General features: G+C 46.9%; 1 protein-coding gene across 1 annotated transcript in view; it reads right to left on the reverse strand.

Moving 5' to 3' along the window:
- Window positions 1-21,137, reverse strand: part of shank1 (SH3 and multiple ankyrin repeat domains 1) — a 106,519-nt gene that overhangs the window by 14,862 nt on the left and 70,520 nt on the right. Inside the window, 7 exon segments of the mRNA XM_035398841.1 lie at window positions 714-832; window positions 4,115-4,171; window positions 6,635-6,664; window positions 10,692-10,772; window positions 12,999-13,134; window positions 14,013-14,137; window positions 14,613-14,695. Of these exon segments, the coding sequence (XP_035254732.1) occupies window positions 714-832; window positions 4,115-4,171; window positions 6,635-6,664; window positions 10,692-10,772; window positions 12,999-13,134; window positions 14,013-14,137; window positions 14,613-14,695 (631 nt within the window).

Consider the following 21,137-nt stretch of genomic DNA (forward strand, 5'->3'; position numbering starts at 1 on the left):
GACAAAAATCGTGTTTATGTACAAACAAGTCGTCGCGACCTCTGACTCAAAACAATTTATCACGAGGATTAAGATATTATAAACGCTGGCATTATCAGTTACAGAGCGCAGCAGGACTTCATCTTCCTTCGCTTTCTCCTGGCACGCACCTTCGTGGCTCTGACTAGTGGGTGGCAACGCCAACAAGCCAAGTGTCCCTCCACGTGATGGTCCCGCCCACAGAGCCCATGAGCATGCTGTCTTGCTGCTTCTCTGTCTGTCTGTCTGTCTGTCTCTCTCTGACTCTCTATCTCTCTATCTCTCTGTGTATCTCTCTCTGTCTCTCTCTGACTCTCTCTCTCTCTCTATCTCTCTGTGTATCTCTCTCTCTCTGTCTCTCTCTCAATCTATCTAACCTATCTCTTTATGCTTGTCTACGAAATAAATACTTTCATAACTAGTTAAAATCTTTTGTTTTCCCTTTGTTCAGCTTTGGCGCGCACAAAATATTTCCTATGCTGGAAAACCCTGCACACGCACACAAACACAAAAACGCAGAAACACACACACACACACACACACAAAACCACACACAAGCACAGACAGACCAAGGCCTTTTTCGTAAGTGTCTTGAATGTGTACTATCGGCTGGTTAGTTTTCAAGTCAGAGAAAGAGTGAGATTTTGGGAGAGGTCTTTTTTTTGGTGAGGAGTAGAGGGCAGAAGAAAGGGTACCTCGTTGCTATACAAGCCCCTGGTCCGTTCCCTCTTTCCCCCGTGGCCCCGGGACCCACCCGGGCCCTCGTTGGTGCTGATTGTCTGTTGAGCAGCTGCCAAAATCTCATCTAGTTTATCTGAGAGAGAGAAGGGAAGAGTGGGTAATAACTGAAAATCAAATGACACGTTTTGACTGGATTACAGTATACACACTACACACTTGCCTTGTTCAGTATGTGCAGTATAATATTAACCTGAGCCATTTCAAAACCAATCCGAATGCCATTTCACAGTGAGACTACAATCACCATGGGCTCACCACATAATTATTCTGATATAGCTACATCAGTGGTCTCCAACCCTGGTCCTGGAGAGCTACAGGGTCTGCTGGTTTTCATAGTGACTCTGCACTTCATGAATCAATTAGAGCAGTTGATTATACAGTTAACAGTTATGAGACATGCATACTGTTTATACTTCCATGGTTGTAGACTTTGAATTAAATTTGAATGAAACATCAAAACTCTTCTGATTCATTCTGATGAATTGTCCATAGACTTGAGATGGGAGAGGTAAAATGCTAACTTATAAATCAGGCTAGCCTCTCAAAGTTTGAATAATTCCATATTCCATCCATGAGAGCAATGGGAAAAGGTTATGCCTATAGCCGGCATACATAGACAGCAGACAGGCACACCAGCTCTGTCCAAACTGGGAAAAGATAACATATTGGATCCACCTGGGTGGCTAGAAGAGACTGGCTAGGTCGATGTGAATAACAGAAAAGAAATGCATAGGCATGTTTGAAATGAAGCATGCTTTATAAAATGCGATATCTGTAAGTCTATTGCCAATATACTGCACAGAGCACTCACCTAAGAGTATGAATCAGGCACTAGGAGAGAAGGTTTGAATCTTAAGCAATCGCTCCAGTAGTGAGTACATGTGGTTTGAAGTACAGTAGATGTATACAGGGGCCGGAGCAGTTGTCTAGCCTCTGTGCTGATATACTTTTATGGCGAGCAAGGGGAGTTTTGTTGTGATTAGATATACAGTGCCCTCCAAAGGATTGGGAATGGTTGAGTGAAATTAGTTATTTTTGCTGTGCATATATGTTTTGCCATTTCAATGAAACGGCTGTTTTACTGTTGAGTCCCCCATTTTCAGCTGTGCAAAAGTAGGTTAACAGATGACTGACAGGTGTTAGCTGTCGCTCAGTAGTTTCCTTTTACATGGATAGTTCACACACAAAAGAGGAGTGAGTGTCTAGTTTTAGTTTATGCAAGACCTGGGTCAAATACGTATTTGTTTTGGATTCAAATACTTTTCTAAGCTTTACTGATCTTGTCTGGTGTACTGGAACCAAGGAGATACTCTCAAAAATTGCAAACCCCGCCTTCTGGTCGTATTGGCAGGCTCAATTACACCAGGCAAGATCAACAGAGCACAGAAAACAATTTCCAAAACAAATACGTATTTGACCCAGGTCTGGTTTAAGCCTTTGTTTTCATCTGTGGAGATGGCGAGGCGAACACACTCATGAAGATCAGAGGACTATTGATGAAAAACAACTAATCTGTAAAATGAAAGGACAGCAGAATTAATTAAGAAGGATAGCACAGAAACTGGGCACATCAACTACAAGCAACTACGATGGCTAAAAAAACTGATCTGTCACCTAAAAGGACAACATAATTCATTAAGGATAGCACAGAAACTGGGTATATCAACCACAAGTCTTGAAAAATAAAGAAATCTCTGGTGGACTATGAAATAAGCACCGTACGGGTCAGCGAAAGAAGACAACGGCAGCTCAGACAAACAGAGAGACCTATGAAGAAACCCCCAAAAGGGGTGTAAATATCACAAGCCATTCCATACAGAATTGCGAGAAGAATTGGCTCCACTGCAAGATGCAAACCTCTCATCAGCAGCAAGTATCGAAAAGGCCAGATTAGAAATTGCCAAAAAACAACAACAACAACAAAAAAAACAAAAAACAAGCCAGAACAGTTCTGGAACAGTTTCATGGAGAGATGAGACCAAAATAAACATTTACCAAAACAATGGAAAGCTGAAAGTGTGGAGAAAGGAAGGAACAGCCCATGATCCAAAGCATACCACCCTCATCTGTGAAATACAGAGGATGTAGCGTCATGGCTTGGGCATGTATGGAAGCTTCTGGAACAGGCTCCCTCGTCTTTATTGTTAACGCATTGGAGAATTAATTTTGAAGCGTAGAGACAGATTTTGTCTGGCTACGCACAAGGAAATTCCTCCAAGCTCATTGACAGCAAGCACTTCATCGTGCAGCAAGATAATTACCCAAAACACAGCGCCTATGCAACCAAAGCATTCATCAGTGGGGAAAAAGAAGAAAATGTTGGACTTTAGGTGCTAAGTCACCTGATTAAAATCCAATCGAGCAGGAACTTTGCTCACTGAAGAGGAGACTGAAGACAGTAACCCCATTGAAACAAAGATCAACTGAAGGCAGCTGCAGTGAAGGCCTGGCCATTTCCAAAGAAGATACCAAACGATTGGCGATGTGAATTGGCCGTAGAGTTTATGCAGTTATTGCAATTAAGGGCTACGCACCAAAATATTGGACTTAATTGCTTTGATTTGCTTTTAAGGTCATCGTTAACTTATTGTTGCACAGCTGAAAATGGGGGGACTCAACACAAGAACAACTGTTTCTGAAAAAAAATGTTTTTTAATTATATGCATGAAAATACTGTGAAATAAAAGCTTGTCTGTATTTTTGTCTCATAGTCATATTTTGATCTCAAAATCGTATGTCTTAAGTACATAGCAAAAATAAAAAGATTATAAATAACACATTTCACTGTGCTGTTCCTGTACTTTTGGAGGGTGCTTTGGCTATACAAACATTTAAGCAAAGCATACTGAACCTGGGAGAGAGGGAAAGAGAGAGGAAGAGAAGAGAGAAAGAGAGAGAGAGAAGGAGAAGAGATAACGAGAGGGGAAAAAGAGAAAGAGATAGAGCAGAGATAGAAAGAGAGGGGGAAGAAGAGAGAAAGAGAAGCCGAGAGGACAGAGCTAAAGAGAAGAGAGACAGAAAGAGATAGAGCAGAGAGAGAAAGAGAGGGGGAAGGAGAGAGAAAGAGACAGAGCGGAGAGAGAAAGAGGGGGGAGAAAGAGAGAGAGCGAAGAGAGAAAGAGGAGGGAGAAAGAGAGAGAGCGAAGAGAGAAAGAAAGGGGGAAGGAGAGAGACAGAGTGGAGAAAGACAGAAAGAGAAGCAGAGAGAAAGAGAAAGGGAAGTAGCGAGAAAGAGATAGAGCAAAGAGAGAAAGAGAGGGTGAAGCACAGCCCGCCCGGCCTGCAAGACGGTATGCCCGGCACACACCCCCCCCCCCCCCCCCCCCCCCCCCCGCGGCGGCGTGCGGTGGCTTACTCAGAGCCATCTGATAGACGGTCCTCTTCTTCTCCGTGGCCTGAGAGGCCTCGCTCTCTGAGGAGCAGCAAGGAGACAGTGAGCCACAGCCGCACTCTACCCAACGCTCACCAGACCCGTATGAAAACACACACAGCCGCACTCTACCCAACGCTCACCAGACCCGTATTAAAACACACACAGCCGCACTCTACCCAACGCTCACCAGACCCGTATGAAAACACACACAGCCGCACTCTACCCAACGCTCACCAGACCCGTATGAAAACACACACAGCCGCACTCTACACAACGCTCACCAGACCCGTATGAAAACACACACAGCCGCACTCTACACAACGCTCACCAGACCCGTATGAAAACACACACAGCCGCACTCTACACAACGCTCACCAGACCCGTATGAAAACACACACAGCCGCACTCTACCCAACGCTCACCAGACCCGTATGAAAACACACACAGCCGCACTCTACACAACGCTCACCAGACCCGTATGAAAACACACACAGCCGCACTCTACACAACGCTCACCAGACCCGTATGAAAACACACACAGCCGCACTCTACACAACGCTCACCAGACCCGTATGAAAACACACACAGCCGCACTCTACACAACGCTCACCAGACCCGTATGAAAACACACACAGCCGCACTCTACACAACGCTCACCAGACCCGTATGAAAACACACACAGCCGCACTCTACCCAACGCTCACCAGACCCGTATGAAAACACACACAGCCGCACTCTACACAACACTCACCAGACCCGTATGAAAACACACAGCCGCACTCTACCCAACGCTCACCAGACCCGTATGAAAACACACACAGCTGCACTCTACACAACGCTCACCAGACCCGTATGAAAACACACACAGCCGCACTCTACCCAACGCTCACCAGACCCGTATGAAAACACACACAGCCGCACTCTACACAACGCTCACCAGACCCGTATGAAAACACACACAGCCGCACTCTACACAACGCTCACCAGACCCGTATGAAAACACACACAGCCGCACTCTACACAATGCTCACCAGACTCGTATGAAAACACACACAGCCGCACTCTACACAACGCTCACCAGACCCGTATGAAAACACACACAGCCGCACTCTACACAACGCTCACCAGACCCGTATGAAAACACACACAGCCGCACTCTACACAACGCTCACCAGACCCGTATGAAAACACACACAGCCGCACTCTACACAACGTTCACCAGACCCGTATGAAAACACACACAGCTGCACTCTACCCAACGCTCACCAGACCCGTATGAAAACACACACAGCCGCACTCTACACAACGCTCACCAGACCCGTATGAAAACACACACAGCCGCACTCTACACAATGCTCACCAGACTCGTATGAAAACACACACAGCCGCACTCTACACAATGCTCACCAGACCCGTATGAAAACACACACAGCCGCACTCTACCCAACGCTCACCAGACCCGTATGAAAACACACACAGCCGCACTCTACACAACACTCACCAGACCCGTATGAAAACACACACAGCCGCACTCTACCCAACGCTCACCAGACCCGTATGAAAACACACACAGCTGCACTCTACACAACGCTCACCAGACCCGTATGAAAACACACACAGCTGCACTCTACCCAACGCTCACCAGACCCGTATGAAAACACACACAGCCGCACTCTACCCAACGCTCACCAGACCCGTATGAAAACACACACAGCCGCACTCTACCCAACGCTCACCAGACCCGTATGAAAACACACACAGCCGCACTCTACACAACGCTCACCAGACCCGTATGAAAACACACACAGCCGCACTCTACACAACGCTCACCAGACCCGTATGAAAACACACACAGCCGCACTCTACCCAACGCTCACCAGACCCGTATGAAAACACACACAGCTGCACTCTACACAACGCTCACCAGACCCGTATGAAAACACACACAGCCGCACTCTACACAACGCTCACCAGACCCGTATGAAAACACACACAGCCGCACTCTACCCAACGCTCACCAGACCCGTATGAAAACACACACAGCCGCACTCTACACAACGCTCACCAGACCCGTATGAAAACACACACAGCCACACTCTACACAACGCTCACCAGACCCGTATGAAAACACACACAGCCGCACTCTACACAACGCTCACCAGACCCGTATGAAAACACACACAGCCGCACTCTACCCAACGCTCACCAGACCCGTATGAAAACACACACAGCCGCACTCTACACAACGCTCACCAGACCCGTATGAAAACACACACAGCCGCACTCTACCCAACGCTCACCAGACCCGTATGAAAACACACACAGCCGCACTCTACCCAACGCTCACCAGACCCGTATGAAAACACACACAGCCGCACTCTACACAACGCTCACCAGACCCGTATGAAAACACACACAGCCGCACTCTACACAACGCTCACCAGACCCGTATGAAAACACACACAGCAGCGCGTAGCGCCGCGAAGCATAGCCGCTAATCACCTGATTTCTTCCTCCACGGAGTAGCGGCAGCTGAAACAAGCAGGAAAGGAAAGACGTTATTAGAGCTTCTCCCACCGGCACCGGGACCGGGACCGGGACCGGGACCGGGACCGGGACCGGGACCGGGACCGGCACCGGGACCAGCACCAGCACCAGGACCAGCCATGAAACTAACCCCAGATACCAACTCTCCCTGGTGCTGTTACCAGTCATCATCAGTCACATGCGTTCTACGAGGGAACCACAGACAGATAGACAAACAGACACACAGACAGACAGAGGCTCTCTCCTTGACCGCCTCTCACTATTGCCTGCTGTTGACACAGCAGAAAGAGAGACAGAGGAGATGGATTAGTCTGTTAGAACACCGAACGGCCATTTTTCTGGACTCCGGGAGATCCGAGGCTTGTTTTTCTCTCTAATTTATAACGAGGTTAAAGGCGTTATCCATGATGAATTAAACATGGTAACAGTAATGTAGTGTTATGGTATTTTATAGTAATTAAATATAATACTGGTAACGTTATGATGGTATAACACTTTGACATGGTTATTATGTATAATAATAGAGAAGTGGATTGAGTTATAACACTTAATATGGATATATAATACAGGATCCGTGTGAGTTGCAATAGTAATTTGTCGGCATTACTAATGTAAATGCTGTTTATCATATACTTATTTATCTGTGATTCAAGCCTGAGACCTTTAGGCCATAAGTCCTGTTCCCATTATATCCCAACGGTGCATTATTTCACTAATTTCAAATTATTATAATTATTATTATTACTGAGCACCTTTAGCAAATAGGATCTTAGAAAATCTTTTTAAAACATTTTCCTGATTTTGGATTTCCCCTTTCTCACATGACATACTGCATATGTATTTATTTCCCCGTCTAGTAGGGTTACTTTGAAGATGAGTCCATTGGTTAAAGTAATCAAAGTTGCAGGTAGCTGTTTTCTGGGCCAATAAAATGGACCTACGGTGTGATTATACGCAGCGTGCAGCATTAAACTACGTATCTACCCCAGAAACTACGTATCTAGCCCTGAAAACAAAGCTAGAGTAATTTTGACTGGGAGGTTTGTGTCAGTCAGGAAAGGTCAGTAATTTTGACTGGGAGGTTTGTGTTAGTCAGAAACGGTCTGTAATTTTGACTGGGAGGTTTGTGTCAGTCAGGAAGGGTCAGTAATTTTGACTGGGAGGTTTGTGTTAGTCAGAAACGGTCAGTAATTTTGACTGGGAGGTTTGTGTCAGTCAGAAACGGTCAGCCATTTTGACTGGGAGGTTTGTGTTAGTCAGAAACGGTCAGCCATTTTGACTGGGAGGTTTGTGTTAGTCAGAAACGGTCAGTAATTTTGACTGGGGGGTTTGTGTCAGTCAGAAAGGGTCAGTAAGTTCGACTGTAAGTTTTTCATCTTTGTGGGCAGGTTTTCAGAGGCTGTAAAGAAGATTTTTTTTAACCCAACAACACGGCGTGTAGAAGAGAAGGGGGGCTGGGGGAGGGGGGCGTTCTCATGTAAAGTATATTTTGCATATTTTAAACATGTGATTACAGTTCATAGTACAAAAGCAGTTAGCTAGGCACAACTCCACTGTAGCTTACAAAAGCTACTTGAATGACTGTGACCTGACCAATAACAAGAGAACTACAGTAAAACGAGTGAGCTTGGTGACACCAAGGAACTGAAAACCTGCGGGCTTCCGAAGGCTTTGCATTCGTTGCTTGGATACATTGCTATAGCTCAACTCAGCTGAGAAAAGCGTGGACTTTCACCATATGACGGCACTTAGCACACATCTGTGGATTGCGTCATCACTCTTTATGCTTCGGAACGACATAATGCGCGGTTTCAGGCTAATTACACGTCCCTTCAGATTAATCGCACTTCAATGAAACACGGAAACATTTTCAAGATCGACCAAATTGCATATCAATTATCGGATTTTCTGTTAATTGGTGAATTCAGTCATTCTGATCATGTTCTATGCATCGCAGAGTCCAGAGGGCTCTTAGCACGGTACAGTACTGTGGTGAATTATGGTGAACTGAAGAAGGGTGGTGTTCCGTTACTGCGTGGGGGTAGAGTATTGTAGGGGAGGTGTATATGGTACTATAATACTGCATACGGTACTATAGTACCGTATCACAAGTAGCACAGAAGACAGAGGTGGTGCCTGTGGGGTCTCTCCAGGGGCATGCTGCGTGTCAGTGGGGGGGGGGGGGGGGCACAGATACGGGGCAGGGGGGGGGGCAGGCAAACATGTGGGACAGACAGTAGTGGTTACTCAGGGTTTAGTGGGGTACTACAAGTCGCACATATTGTAGCTTCTAGGGGCAAACACCCTCTGGGTACTGAAGTCCAGCCTTGATGCAGTCATTGCTGGACGCTCTCTAGTCTGTCGACGACTGAACGGACTTGAATGGCCTGTTGTTGTATTTATGAATGTCCACGTTCTTATGTTCTTACATCCACAGTTGATGTCTACATCAGGGATGAGGACATTCCAGCCTGACAACTCACGGTGTCGGTCATTCCATCCACGATTGGGATCCCTGAACTGAACCAGACCTTCTTAACTGGACCGTTTTAATAGGGCGTGACTGACCCTCTCTCTCCCAAGGCCACATCAAGCCTGAATGAGCTATGCAAGCCATGGAGAATAAAAGTCGCATATTTACACCCCAGCCCTTTCGATCGGACACATCAATGCATTCACTTTCTGGAACATTCTGTTTGACGCGACGGTTCATTCCGAACGAGGTTACACACCATCAATTCATCGAATTATGGGTTTGCAGGTGAAATCGGTGGGGGTCTGCCCGCTGAAAGTGTGGACACTTGGTCGCTAACGCTAAGCCATCCGTAGAAAAACAAAGACAAAGCAAATGGCGAAAAAAGCCAACCCTGCATTGTGTTAACATGACTCGTGGCAGAACTAGAAACACAAAGGTTTAGGTTTTTATGGTTTTGACATGAGATCGGCTCAAAGTATAGTCATCATACGTATCGCAGTGTGGCCCCAGGACTGAGGTTGCGTATCGTGGTTTTATATCGTAGCGTCAATGAATTGTAGAACTACGGTGGCCCTACGGGGTGTGAGCCTGAATTATTTCACGCGTAATGTTAATGGTGCGTGCGGCTCACACTTGATTCAGTAGCTTGGCTGCTAAACATCTGCTTTGCCATAAAGGTCGGGGTTGACATTTTTTGACCAGATTCAATCCTGCAAGCCCCCCGAGAGAAGGAGGCCCCTGCTATGGAGTACAAAACAGGGTTTTGCCTGAACACGAAGCTCGGTCTGCAGTTCCACAGTGAAACTCCTCAAAATATCTCTCCGCACGACCTCGCTCCTCTCTCGTTCCGCGCCTATTTTAGGAGCGTTCGACTGCAGTTTAGCTGGTCCCTTTTCAGAGGGGATTCGTTCAGTGCTTCTTCAGTTCCTGAACCACTACGAGCTGATTTTTTTTCCGTTAGTCGGTGACCGTACTGAGCATGTGTGAGTGTAACAGCCAACCGAAGCCTGTGTTCCTCCACCGGAACACAGCGACTGCCCCTTGCAGTGTTACCACGGCAACGCTCAGTCCCTAGATCCTGTCGCCGGGGAAGGGTTTGGGGTCTCTAGTGTGGTATATCAGGAGGGGCGGGATGGTGGCAGTGAGGGAGGGGACAGGGAGGTGGGTGGGCGGGGGGGAGGGGGTTGTAATTTTGGGGTTACCTGTAGTGGGGGTGCTGGAAGTGACAGTGTGGAACCTCTGCAAGAACAGTGAAACGCATTGAGAACTCCCGTTCACATCCACTTCCTGCTTTGGTTCACAAGCTCCCTCCTCTTCTTCTCTGCTGCTCTCCCAAAAAACCCACCTGGATGCCCCTCCCCCTCTCTCCACCCATTGGCCCTCCCCCCCACCCCTGTCAACACACCCCCTGATTTCTACACTCATCCACTCTGTCCATCATCCCTCTCTCCACCCATCAACTACCCTCTCCGTCTACCGCCTCCCTCTCTCTGTCCTCTCCCCTTTTCCTGTCTTTCGTGCGCCCCCATGTCTTACCCATCTCCTCCAGCTCTGAGGTCATCGACTTGGACCGCAGGGCAATGGCGGGTGTGGCCAGTCTCTTGCTCTGCTGAGGAACTATCCGGAAAAAGCACAGAGGGATTAAGAAGGGCGTGAAATTAGAGCTCACATATGTAATTATCCAGTGCTTACAATACCAGTCATGTTGGTACAGTAACTTCTCAAGGTGAGCCAGACGGAAATAGAGCCACCATCATAATCATTGTTAATTCAAAAGGACAAAAGCAACAGTAATCTGGATCAGAGTGGTAAGGCCCAGGGTGAAGCCCCAAAAGAATCCTAATTTGGGAAAATTCTGCTTTATGCTCAGAATAATTGGTGTGCTTCGAATTTCATGTGTCAAGGCAAAATCTCCTAATCTTTCATCTGTAGCTAAAAAAAAAACATTTTTGAAGTTCCGATGTTCCATTTATGGCATCATCCGTTCTGATGTCCATCCGATCATTTAAAGAGGAATTCCACCCTAGATGTTTCTTTTATTTGCACAAGAGTAGCTGTCCTCCTGATTAAAATGAGCTCTTAGCCAGCTCTCCACCTGTAGTGGGGTGCAGACATTTTTCCCTAAACTACTCCACATGCTCCAGGTACCTGCTTTGCTAAAAATGGGCTGACAGGCTATGAACGGGCATCAGACAACACCAGTCACAGGTTGCCGCACTTACTGAATACAAACAGAGAGGCTGGGTGTTTCTTTTTGACCCAAAGCAGGCTTTTCAGACATGGTCACGACTTGTGCAATATTTGGTTTGGTTTGTCATAACAAATCTGGCAAGAACAGACATTTTTTTATCGGTGGTGAGACAGAAAGGTTGAGAGGAGACCAAGGCACTAAGCCAGGGCAAGGAGAAATGTTTGGCTGATATCGTCGACATTCCCTCATAGGAGAGCCAATATGGATATTCTCCACATCAACGTAATTTATCAGAGAAAAATATCACTCATATTTGTTTTTTCACTGCCGTTTTTCTGTAGCTGTTCTAAATGACACATCAACAGCGAAATGTGCACAGCCAGCTCGACTTGTCATCGAAGTGGAACAAAGACAGAAAACAGAAGTGTGTGGTTCTGAAAAAACTGGTTGCAATATTCCCAGTTCTACTCCCAGTTAAAAATGAAATGTGTTCGATGTAGGGGTTTCAGTCACTCCTCAGGTCATTCTATAGCAAGAAGGACTTTAATGCTTTCAGAAAACAGTTTGTTCGTCAAGTCCTTGTGTTTTTTTTTTTTAAACTTGGGCCTTTGGTGCTAAGTAGCCATAGCTAATAGCCCATAGTTTATTGTAGGCATGGGTTGTTACAGTATATAACTCACGAAGGGACATTTCATTTCAAATTGCATACCGTGCTGTCCTTTATAGGATCAAATTTCCTATATGTGTATGGTAGATATGGCATAGTGGTACTAATATGTGGGAACATAGCAATGCTATTGCCATTAATAGATACATGTTGATGATACCTACAGTAGGTCATGGCATATTGAAGAAGCAGAAAAACACAGTAAGCTAACGTTAGCTAGCCTCAGGCTGCTTGCTTAAAATGTGAAATCAAACATGTTGAAGCATCAAGGATGGTTATCAATATAATCAACAATGGTATACATTTTAGTATTTTTTTACTTAGCTAGTGTGAATGTGTGTATTTACATTTTTTCAGTGATCGGTGCTGCAGCCCGATGTCACTCTGGTCTACCCTGCTAATGTGTTTGTGTATTTGTACTATGGTCCGTGTCCATGTTCCCCACCTCATCCAGTGCAGCATCATCAAAAAGAGCCACAGAGCACAGAAGACACAGCGAGTTCACTACGGCAGCTAGCTCACAAGCAAATACTGTTAATAGTTGGAACAGCAGCTACGCCGAAACTCTCTGTGAGTTCAGTCAACGCACCCTTCACCAAGTATGGGAGGTGAGAGGTAGCTATCTCCAAATTCAAATTACCCACCCATTGTCGTTTTCAAAAATGAGAAAGGGTAGAGATGTATGTCATTATGACATTAACCTCTACTAAATTTACATCATTCACTGCTGACACCTCTGCTTAGATATTTCTTTGGCCAGTCACTGAGAGAGACTTAATCAGTTACACGTGTTACATCACATCTGTTAAATCAGGTTAATGTTGATTTGAATATGTGGTGGAATACCCCTTGAAGTGAACAGAGGTGTCTTTTGATTAGATTTTTGGGTGAAGGGCTCCTTAAAGATCCCCCTTGTCACCTGATCACCACCCCTCCACTAGGCCCGCCCCTGTGATGACCTCACCGCGGAGGGGAGAGCGCTTACTTTTCTTCCTGGACGCCTCCTCCATGTCAGGGTTGCGTGTCACCATGACGACCTTGACCATGAGACTGTTGCCCCCTTGCCTGATCATGTTGACCACCTGTCTGTGTCCCACCTTCACCACATTCTGTCCATTCACCTGAGAGAGGGCGAGAGGCCAATGCTTTCAGCAAAGCCCAGGGCTAAGGGAAGGCCATAGAGCCAGCACAGAGTCTGCACAGTGTCAACAAAGAGTCCCCACAGAGCCAGCACAGAGTCAGCACAGAACCAGCACAGAGTCAGCACAGAGCCAGCACAGAGTCAGCACAGAGCTGGCACAGAGTCAGCACAGAACCAGCACAGAGTCAGCACAGAGGAAGGCCACAGAGTCAGAACAGACAGCACAGTCAGCACACAGTCAGCACAGAGCCAGCACAGAGCCAGCACAGTCAGCACAGAGCCAGAAGAGTCAGCATAGTCAGCACAGAGCCAGCACAGAGTCAAATTAGAGTCAGCACAGACTCAGCAAAGAGCCAGCAGAGAGTCAACACGGAGACAGCAAGGAGTCAGCACAGAGCCAGCACAGTCAGAACAGACAGCACATAATCAGAACAGAGTCAGAACAGGGTCAGCACAGAGTCAACATAAAGCCAGCAAGAGCCAGCCTAGAGCCAGCAAAGAGTCAGCACAGACTCAGCACAGAGACAGCACAGAGTCCCCAATGAACCAGCAAAGTCAGCACAGAGTCAACATAGATCCAGCACAGAATCAGCACAGAACCATCACAGAATCAGCGCAGAGCCAGAACAGGATCAACAGGGTCAACACAGGGCCAGCACAGGGTGAGCCAGAACAGAGCCTGCACAGTCAGCACAGAGCCAGAACAGGACAGCGCAGAGCCAGCACAGGGTGAGCCAGCACAAATATAGCACAGAGCCAGCTCAGAGACAGCGCAAGTCAGCACATATACAGCACAGAGTCAGCACAGGGCCAGCACACAGTGTGTACAAAGTCACTGTACCGTAGAGTCGCACAAACCTCAATGAGGAAGTCCCCCATTCTCAGCCCGGCTCTCCAGGCCACGCCCCCTTCATCGACTGATTCAAGGTACTGCAGAGCAGGGAAGGCTGGGGTGGGAGTAAACTCTTCTATAGGGGTCTGAGCTAGAGAGAGAGAGAGAGAGAGAGAGAGAGAGAGAAGGTGAGGGTGAGAAAGAAGGGAGAGAGAGAGAAATAGAGAAATAAGGAGGGGAGGTAAAACGTGGGGATTATGGGTAGAACTGAAGCCGGGGCGGGAGACCGTGCAGTGCAGTCTGTAAGGCAGCTGGATATTGACCCATATACAAATCCCCCATGAGGCCCGGGGCCCAGCTCCCCTCAAAGCACTTTCTGTTCTGTGATTCCATCTCTATCTGTAAGCTCCTCGGCTTTCGCCCTGTCCTTAAAACTTTTATTCCAAAAAATGAAAACAGAAGGGTGATAGGAATCGTTTATTAACCTTTATTGTTAGCACCTGCAGAACAGCTATGCCAATCTCTTTCTGCAGAAATAGAATAATTTCATAGAAAAAAGGCAATAAGCATAAAAAGAGTGTGTTTTCAGAGAAACCGTAGAAACAGTAGCGAATAGGACCACTGACCTTTAGCTCCGCGGAGCACGAAGCCAAACCCCTCATTGTCTTTCTTCTGCAGAAGAACCGTCTTCTCCTTGATGATGTAGTCACTGTGAGACAGAGAGAGGGAGGTAGTCAGTCAGAGCCACACATAGGAAGTATGACCCTCCCCAGCGGACATGAAACTTATCAAGAGCATTCTGGAACATTATTGAACATTCTGGAACATTCTTACAACATCTGCTTGTGAGATTAGTCTACTTCATGACTTCAAGAATGCTCCCCCAAACTTAGGATACATGTATTGTTCCAAAGTAGCACCCCATGTTGGTAATCGTTTAGTCACTGAAAACACTGTGAAGAAGAAACGGCAGTAATGTTTTCAGAACTGTCCAAATCTACAGTGCAGTGCGCAAGTATTTGGACAGTGACACAATTTTTGTTGTGTTGGCCCTGTACACCAGCACACCTGTACCAAAATGAGGGAAAGAGGAACGTATGGAGAAGGAAAGGAACTGCTCATGATCCAAAGCACCTCCTCATCAGAGAAACAGGGTGGGGGTAGTGTTATGGCCTGGACATGTATAGCTGCCACTGGAACTGGCTCACTTCTCTTTATCGATGATGTGACCGCTGATGGCAGCAGAATGACTGCTGAAGTGCACAGAAACGTCTTATCTGCTCAGATCTAACCAAATGCCTCAAAACCCATTGGATGACGCTTCAACTTGGGGCTGGGGAGCAAATGCATCTCCCCAATGTCAAACTCACTCCTACTCCCCTGCGTACTGCTAAAGCAACCAGGTTTTTCAGGGTCAGAAAGTGTAATTTTCTTGACTGGCTAAGTCAATCACCCATCCTGAATCCGATTGGCCATACATTTCCCTGATTGTAGACAAGTCTGAAAGCAAAATTCCCCAGAAACAAACAGGAACTGAAGATTGTAAATGCCCAATAATGCTCATCACACCTTCCACTGTCAATACGGGACAACTCAGACGAGCATGTGCTCTCCTCCAAGGCTGACTGCTTATCACACCACAGTTTGCAAGTTGGGCTCACACAGACATGAGTCAGAGAAAGGCACTTCAAGAGTAGCTCAACAGACAAACTTGTTAGTCAGTTAGTGGCCCGCAATTGGAAGACTTCCGTCAGCATGAATACTCAAATCTGGACCTCGAATCCAGATCTAGCCCTGGTTTTATTTTCCACCGGGTGATAAATCGAACAATTAGTGCTACTCATTGACCAGACTGTCTTCACACCTGACTCTCAGGTAAAGGGAGGGTGGAAAACCAGCAGTTCTTGGACCTCGAGGGCCGTGATTTGAGTGACAGGGTATTTACAGCAACTCATGCTCCCCAGCGACCCCTGCTGGTCAGTCAAGCACCCAAAAGTTTGCCTGCTTGGCCCTGCAGGGCTGTTTCAATTCAATTCAATTAAAATTCAATTTTATTTGTATAGCACTTTTTACTGTCATAAAGACACTTTACAGAGTAGCAAGGCAAGAGACAGAGCAAATAGTGCAGGCAGAGCAAACACCAGGCCTGAACCCCCAAATAGCATGTACATAAGGTAAAAAAAACTCCCAGTGGGGAGAAAACCTTCAAACAGTGGCGAGAAAAAACACCCCAATGGGAACAAATCTTGAGAAGAACCCGGCTAAAGAGGGTAAGTCAATCCTCCACTGGCCAGCCTGGTGTAAAGTAGCAGACAGCAAATAAAATGGGTTGTGCAGGTTACAGCTGAGGTGAAAGCTAACAGGAATAATAGAAGACCAAATGATATAGTTCAGAATAGTGCAGTTTACAGGAGCCGGATGATGGATCTGGAGCTTCAGACAGCCTCAAGGCACGGGCAGGGGAGGAACAGGGCTGAAGCAGTCTATGACCATTGAGAAAAGGACAGGACTGGAGCGATCCTGGGGATTCAGGCCGAGGAAACAGTCTATGGACTTTGGTCTGCTGGCCACAGTTGGCACCAGCACAGTCCGGATTCCAGTACCACACGGCGTCAACTAACCCTTAACCTCCCACGAACTGTCCCAAAAGCCAACCAACCGGCAACCCCACAGCCCCTATGCTCCTCCTGCAGAAAGAGGCCGCTCGGTTTTAAGGACAAGCGAACGTGTGATGCACATGATAGCTCATTATTCCTGGCTGCGACAAAAGCGTTAGAGCTGGCGTCTCAGCACACAGAATCTCTGCAGTTTACATCGCACCGCATCGCGTTCGTTTAACAGACGCTCTTGTCTACTGGCTTGCAATGTAGGAGTTCAGCTCGGAGCTTAGGGCCTCTGGTTTCACCCGGAGCAGGTCAGAGATGTCTGATGCTATGCAGTCAATCAATCAGACAAAATCAATCAATCTGACAGTTATTGTGATAGGAATTTAGGAACAAATCTGAGAGCAGTTGCTCAGGCAGCGACGCATAGAAAAATACGAAAGGCTAATCGTTAAGCTGGCCAGTGCCACAGATTAAATAAAACTTCCAGATACCCTGCTCCATATTCTTAACTCAAATTTCACACCAATTCCCATTAGAAAGTGTGACTAAGTACAAATCTGTGGCAAAGGGATGTTCTGTGTTACAACAGCACCAGGACTTCCTGTTACCAACTGAAACATCCAATAGATAAGAAGCAGAGTGGAGCTCAGGAGAGTCTATGAAACCTGTGCTCTTACTATATTGGATATACGCACCCTCACTCTCCACCAAGGAGCTGGTCATAGTTATAGACCATGAGAGAATAGTGCATTATAAAATATTTAAGTATAAATAAATGGCATGTAAAAATGTATAAGATGTACAAGTCATTCTAGATAAAAGCATCTGTCAATACTTGAAGGTAGTGGAGGCATGAACCACTTCGGGCATATCAAAAATAAGTTATTAGCATTTCTTATCCACTGTTTTTCCAAATGCTAATGCGGTGGTGTCAAAGGAGAGACAGTACTCCTCTACCTCAGTCACCGCTCGCCCATCCATAGTCTCTGCTTAGTTAGTTACTTGCTCAGTAAACATCCACATGCAAATTCATATCTGGGGTTATTTGTGTTATGAAAACATTTACTGAATTTCAAATATTAGGCTTAACTGACTTAATATTCTGTGGTCAGTTGGAACATTAACAGAATATCGTAATTCTGAATGCTCATATCTGGACTATCATCTTATTCTGGATATCCTACTCTGAATAAGGAACACATACAGCTGGCCATCATATGGCGTTTACCATCTGGCAGATATCAATGACACAGAAGTACCTTGTTTAGAAACACACAAACGGAGATTGTATGAGTTCGCTGTCATTGGGCGAGTGTTATTACTGGGATCTGAGTAGAGGTGGAACTTCTCTAAAGCAGTGAAACAACGTTAAGCTAAACTGGGCTAAGGTAGTAGCGGTTCCTCGCTCCTTCCGCTAGGGGGCATCAGGTGGCCTCGTCTCTCAGCCAGTCCGAGCGTCGGTCAGTAAATCCGAGCACCGGTCTCGCAGGCGGTGGGGTGTCGGTTTGCGTGCCGTAGCGAGCAGTCGGCTACGCTCACGACCGCGAGGCGATCGGTCGCCGTCTCGGCTGCGACGCGCTGTACAAGCACACCGCTAATCCGCCCGTGAGCCTGCGCAGCCGCCAACCCCTCCAACTGCCCCCCCCCCCCACCCCACACCCCCCCCCCCTCGCCATCAGAGGGATTTTCCCCTCTATACTCTACCTATCCGTCTATCTATCTGTCTGTCTGTCTGTCTGTCTATCTATCTATCTATCTATCTATCTATCGAACACCCTATCCCTCTTCGAACCTCTACCTCACTACCCATCTTCTGCCGTGGTCTGAAGACGCATCTCTTCAGACTACACCCGGACTAACTGCCTCCACTCTGTGTATCATTTCACTTTAAATCCCCCCTTTCATGACACTCATGTTACAGGTACCCCCATCCCAGCACTTTTTGTTATTTGTATTTGTCCTAATATTGTAGCTTGTTCTTCTCCCTAGTTTGGCTTGGCTTAAGTTACGTCAGAATAATGCTCACTGCGTGAACTGAACTGTGTTCTTGGCTATAAATAGCTGTACAAAATGAGTATTGCACCTTATTGAACCTGTGTTTTGAGGTGGCCAATGACCATGATACGCACTTTTGTACGTCACTTTGGATAAAAGTGTCTGCTAAATAAATGTAATGTAATGTAATCTGTCTATCTGTCTGTCTGTCTGTCTGTCTGTCTAATGATCACACAGCAGTAATCTCAGGATAAAAGGTTCTCTCCTCAGCACTGGTCCACTCGCTAAATTCCCAGGTCCTCACAGCAGATCCAAACAGCATCACCAGCAAGGTGAGGTCAGCGGCTAACCTTCGGTAAGCATGCACTCTCACACACTGTTCCCAAAAGCACCTTTTTTTTTGCTCTCGCACACTTTTCATACACTCCCACTCAGACACGCATACATACACGCACACACACACACATACACACACACAAGGTCTCCCGAATCCTCCCCAGATAAATCCATCTCTCTCCGCCCCAGTATCAAACTCTACCAGACAGGCTGCTCATAAAGCTAGCGGTCGCGTTAGCTAGCTTTGATCAGGGCAGTTCTATGCTTCAACGTGGTCTGAGTAGTTTTGCGTGATTTACGTTGCGTGTGACATTCGCGAACGGGCGGAGCATTTACGCTCATGCGCCGTGCGGCACGGGGGCAGGCCGTTTGTTTTGAAATTCCAGAACCGTGAGACTGACCGCACATGACCCTGTGGAGTGACGCTTGGCGGTCAGCAACCAATCATCGTCTGTGCGGCGTACGCGGGCACCAGTTACTGACCACGCGCTTTCAAATTCTTTGCGCGCCACGCCGCAGATTCCACGCAACGCAGACCCATTTTCACACGTACGCCACAAAAGCATAGAACAGGCAACCCTTAAGGCAACCCTTTCGCAGTCTTAAGGCAACCCGTAGGGGGCGACAGAGCGGTTATCTGGCAGTCGGAGGGTTGCCGGTTCGAAACCCGCCCCGGGCGCGTCGAAGTGTCCCTGAGCAAGACACCTAACCCAGAAGAACTGCTCTGGTGAATGAGAGGCATCAATTGTAAAGCGCTTTGGATAAAAGCGCTATATAAAATGCAGTCCATTTACCATTTACCCTTCGCAAGTTTACACTGTACAGCAACCCTCTGTTAGGCCTTATTTTCGTCCATGGACAGATACGTTCCTGCACCTCATTTCAGACCCCAAAGCTGGGACCGTAATGTGTACCGCGAGATAATCTCACGGGTCCTGCGAACACGCGCGCACCCTGCACACCTCTGAAATGGCGATAGGGCTCTCCTGTAGCCCAGCGTGCCCGTTGCTCGCACGGCTGGCGGTTTAGGGCCCGGTTTAGAGCCGCCCGCGCTCTCCCCCCCGCCCCCCCCGCGTCTCACTGCGCCACACGGCAGTCTCTTACCCTGCCTCCAGCGCGGTCGTTTATGTCTATTTATAATGCCCGAGACGCGCTGCATACGCCGAGCGTGCCTGCTAACCGCCAGACCCCCGCGCAGCAGCGAGGAGAGCACGGACAGACCTGTTATACATACAGACCTGTTTAACACAGGGAAACTACATACAGACCTGTTATACATACAGACCTGTTTAACACAGGGAAACTACATACAGACCTGTTATACATACAGACCTGTTTAACACAGGGAAACTACATACAGACCTGTTATACGTACAGACCTGTTTAACACAGGGAAACTACGTACAGACCTGTTTAACACAGGGACACTACGTACAGACCTGTTTAACACAGGGAAACTTCATACAGACCTGTTATACATACAGACCTGTTTAACACAGGGAAACTACGGACAGACCTGTTTAACACAGCGAAACTACATACAGACCTGTTATACATACAGACCTGATTAACACAGGGAAACTACGTACAGACCTTTTTAACACAGGGAAACTACATACAGACCTGTTTAACACAAGGAAACTACATACAGACCTGTTATACATACAGACCTGTTTAACACAGGGAAACTACGTACAGACCTGTTTAACACAGGGAAACTACATACAGACCTGTTATACATACAGACCTGTTTAACACAGGGAAACTACGTACAGACCTGTTTAACACAGGGAAACTACATACAGACCTGTTTAACACAGGGAAACTACATACAGACCTGTTATACATACAGACCTGTTTAACACAGGGAAACTACATACAGACCTGTTTAACACAGAGAAACCACTTACAGACCTGTTATACATACAGACCTGTTTAACACAGGGAAACTACATACAGACCTGTTTAACACAGGGAAACTACATACAGACCTGTTATACATACAGACCTGTTTAACACAGGGAAACTACATACAGACCTGTTTAACACAGGGAAACTACATACAGACCTGTTATACATACAGACCTGTTATACACAGGGAAACTACATACAGACCTGTTATACACACAGACCTGTTTAACACAGGGAAACTACATACAGACCTGTTATACATACAGACCTGTTATACACAGGGAAACTACATACAGACCTGTT

The sequence above is a fragment of the Anguilla anguilla genome, chromosome 17, assembly GCF_013347855.1.
Source record: "Anguilla anguilla isolate fAngAng1 chromosome 17, fAngAng1.pri, whole genome shotgun sequence".
NCBI lineage: Eukaryota > Metazoa > Chordata > Actinopteri > Anguilliformes > Anguillidae > Anguilla > Anguilla anguilla.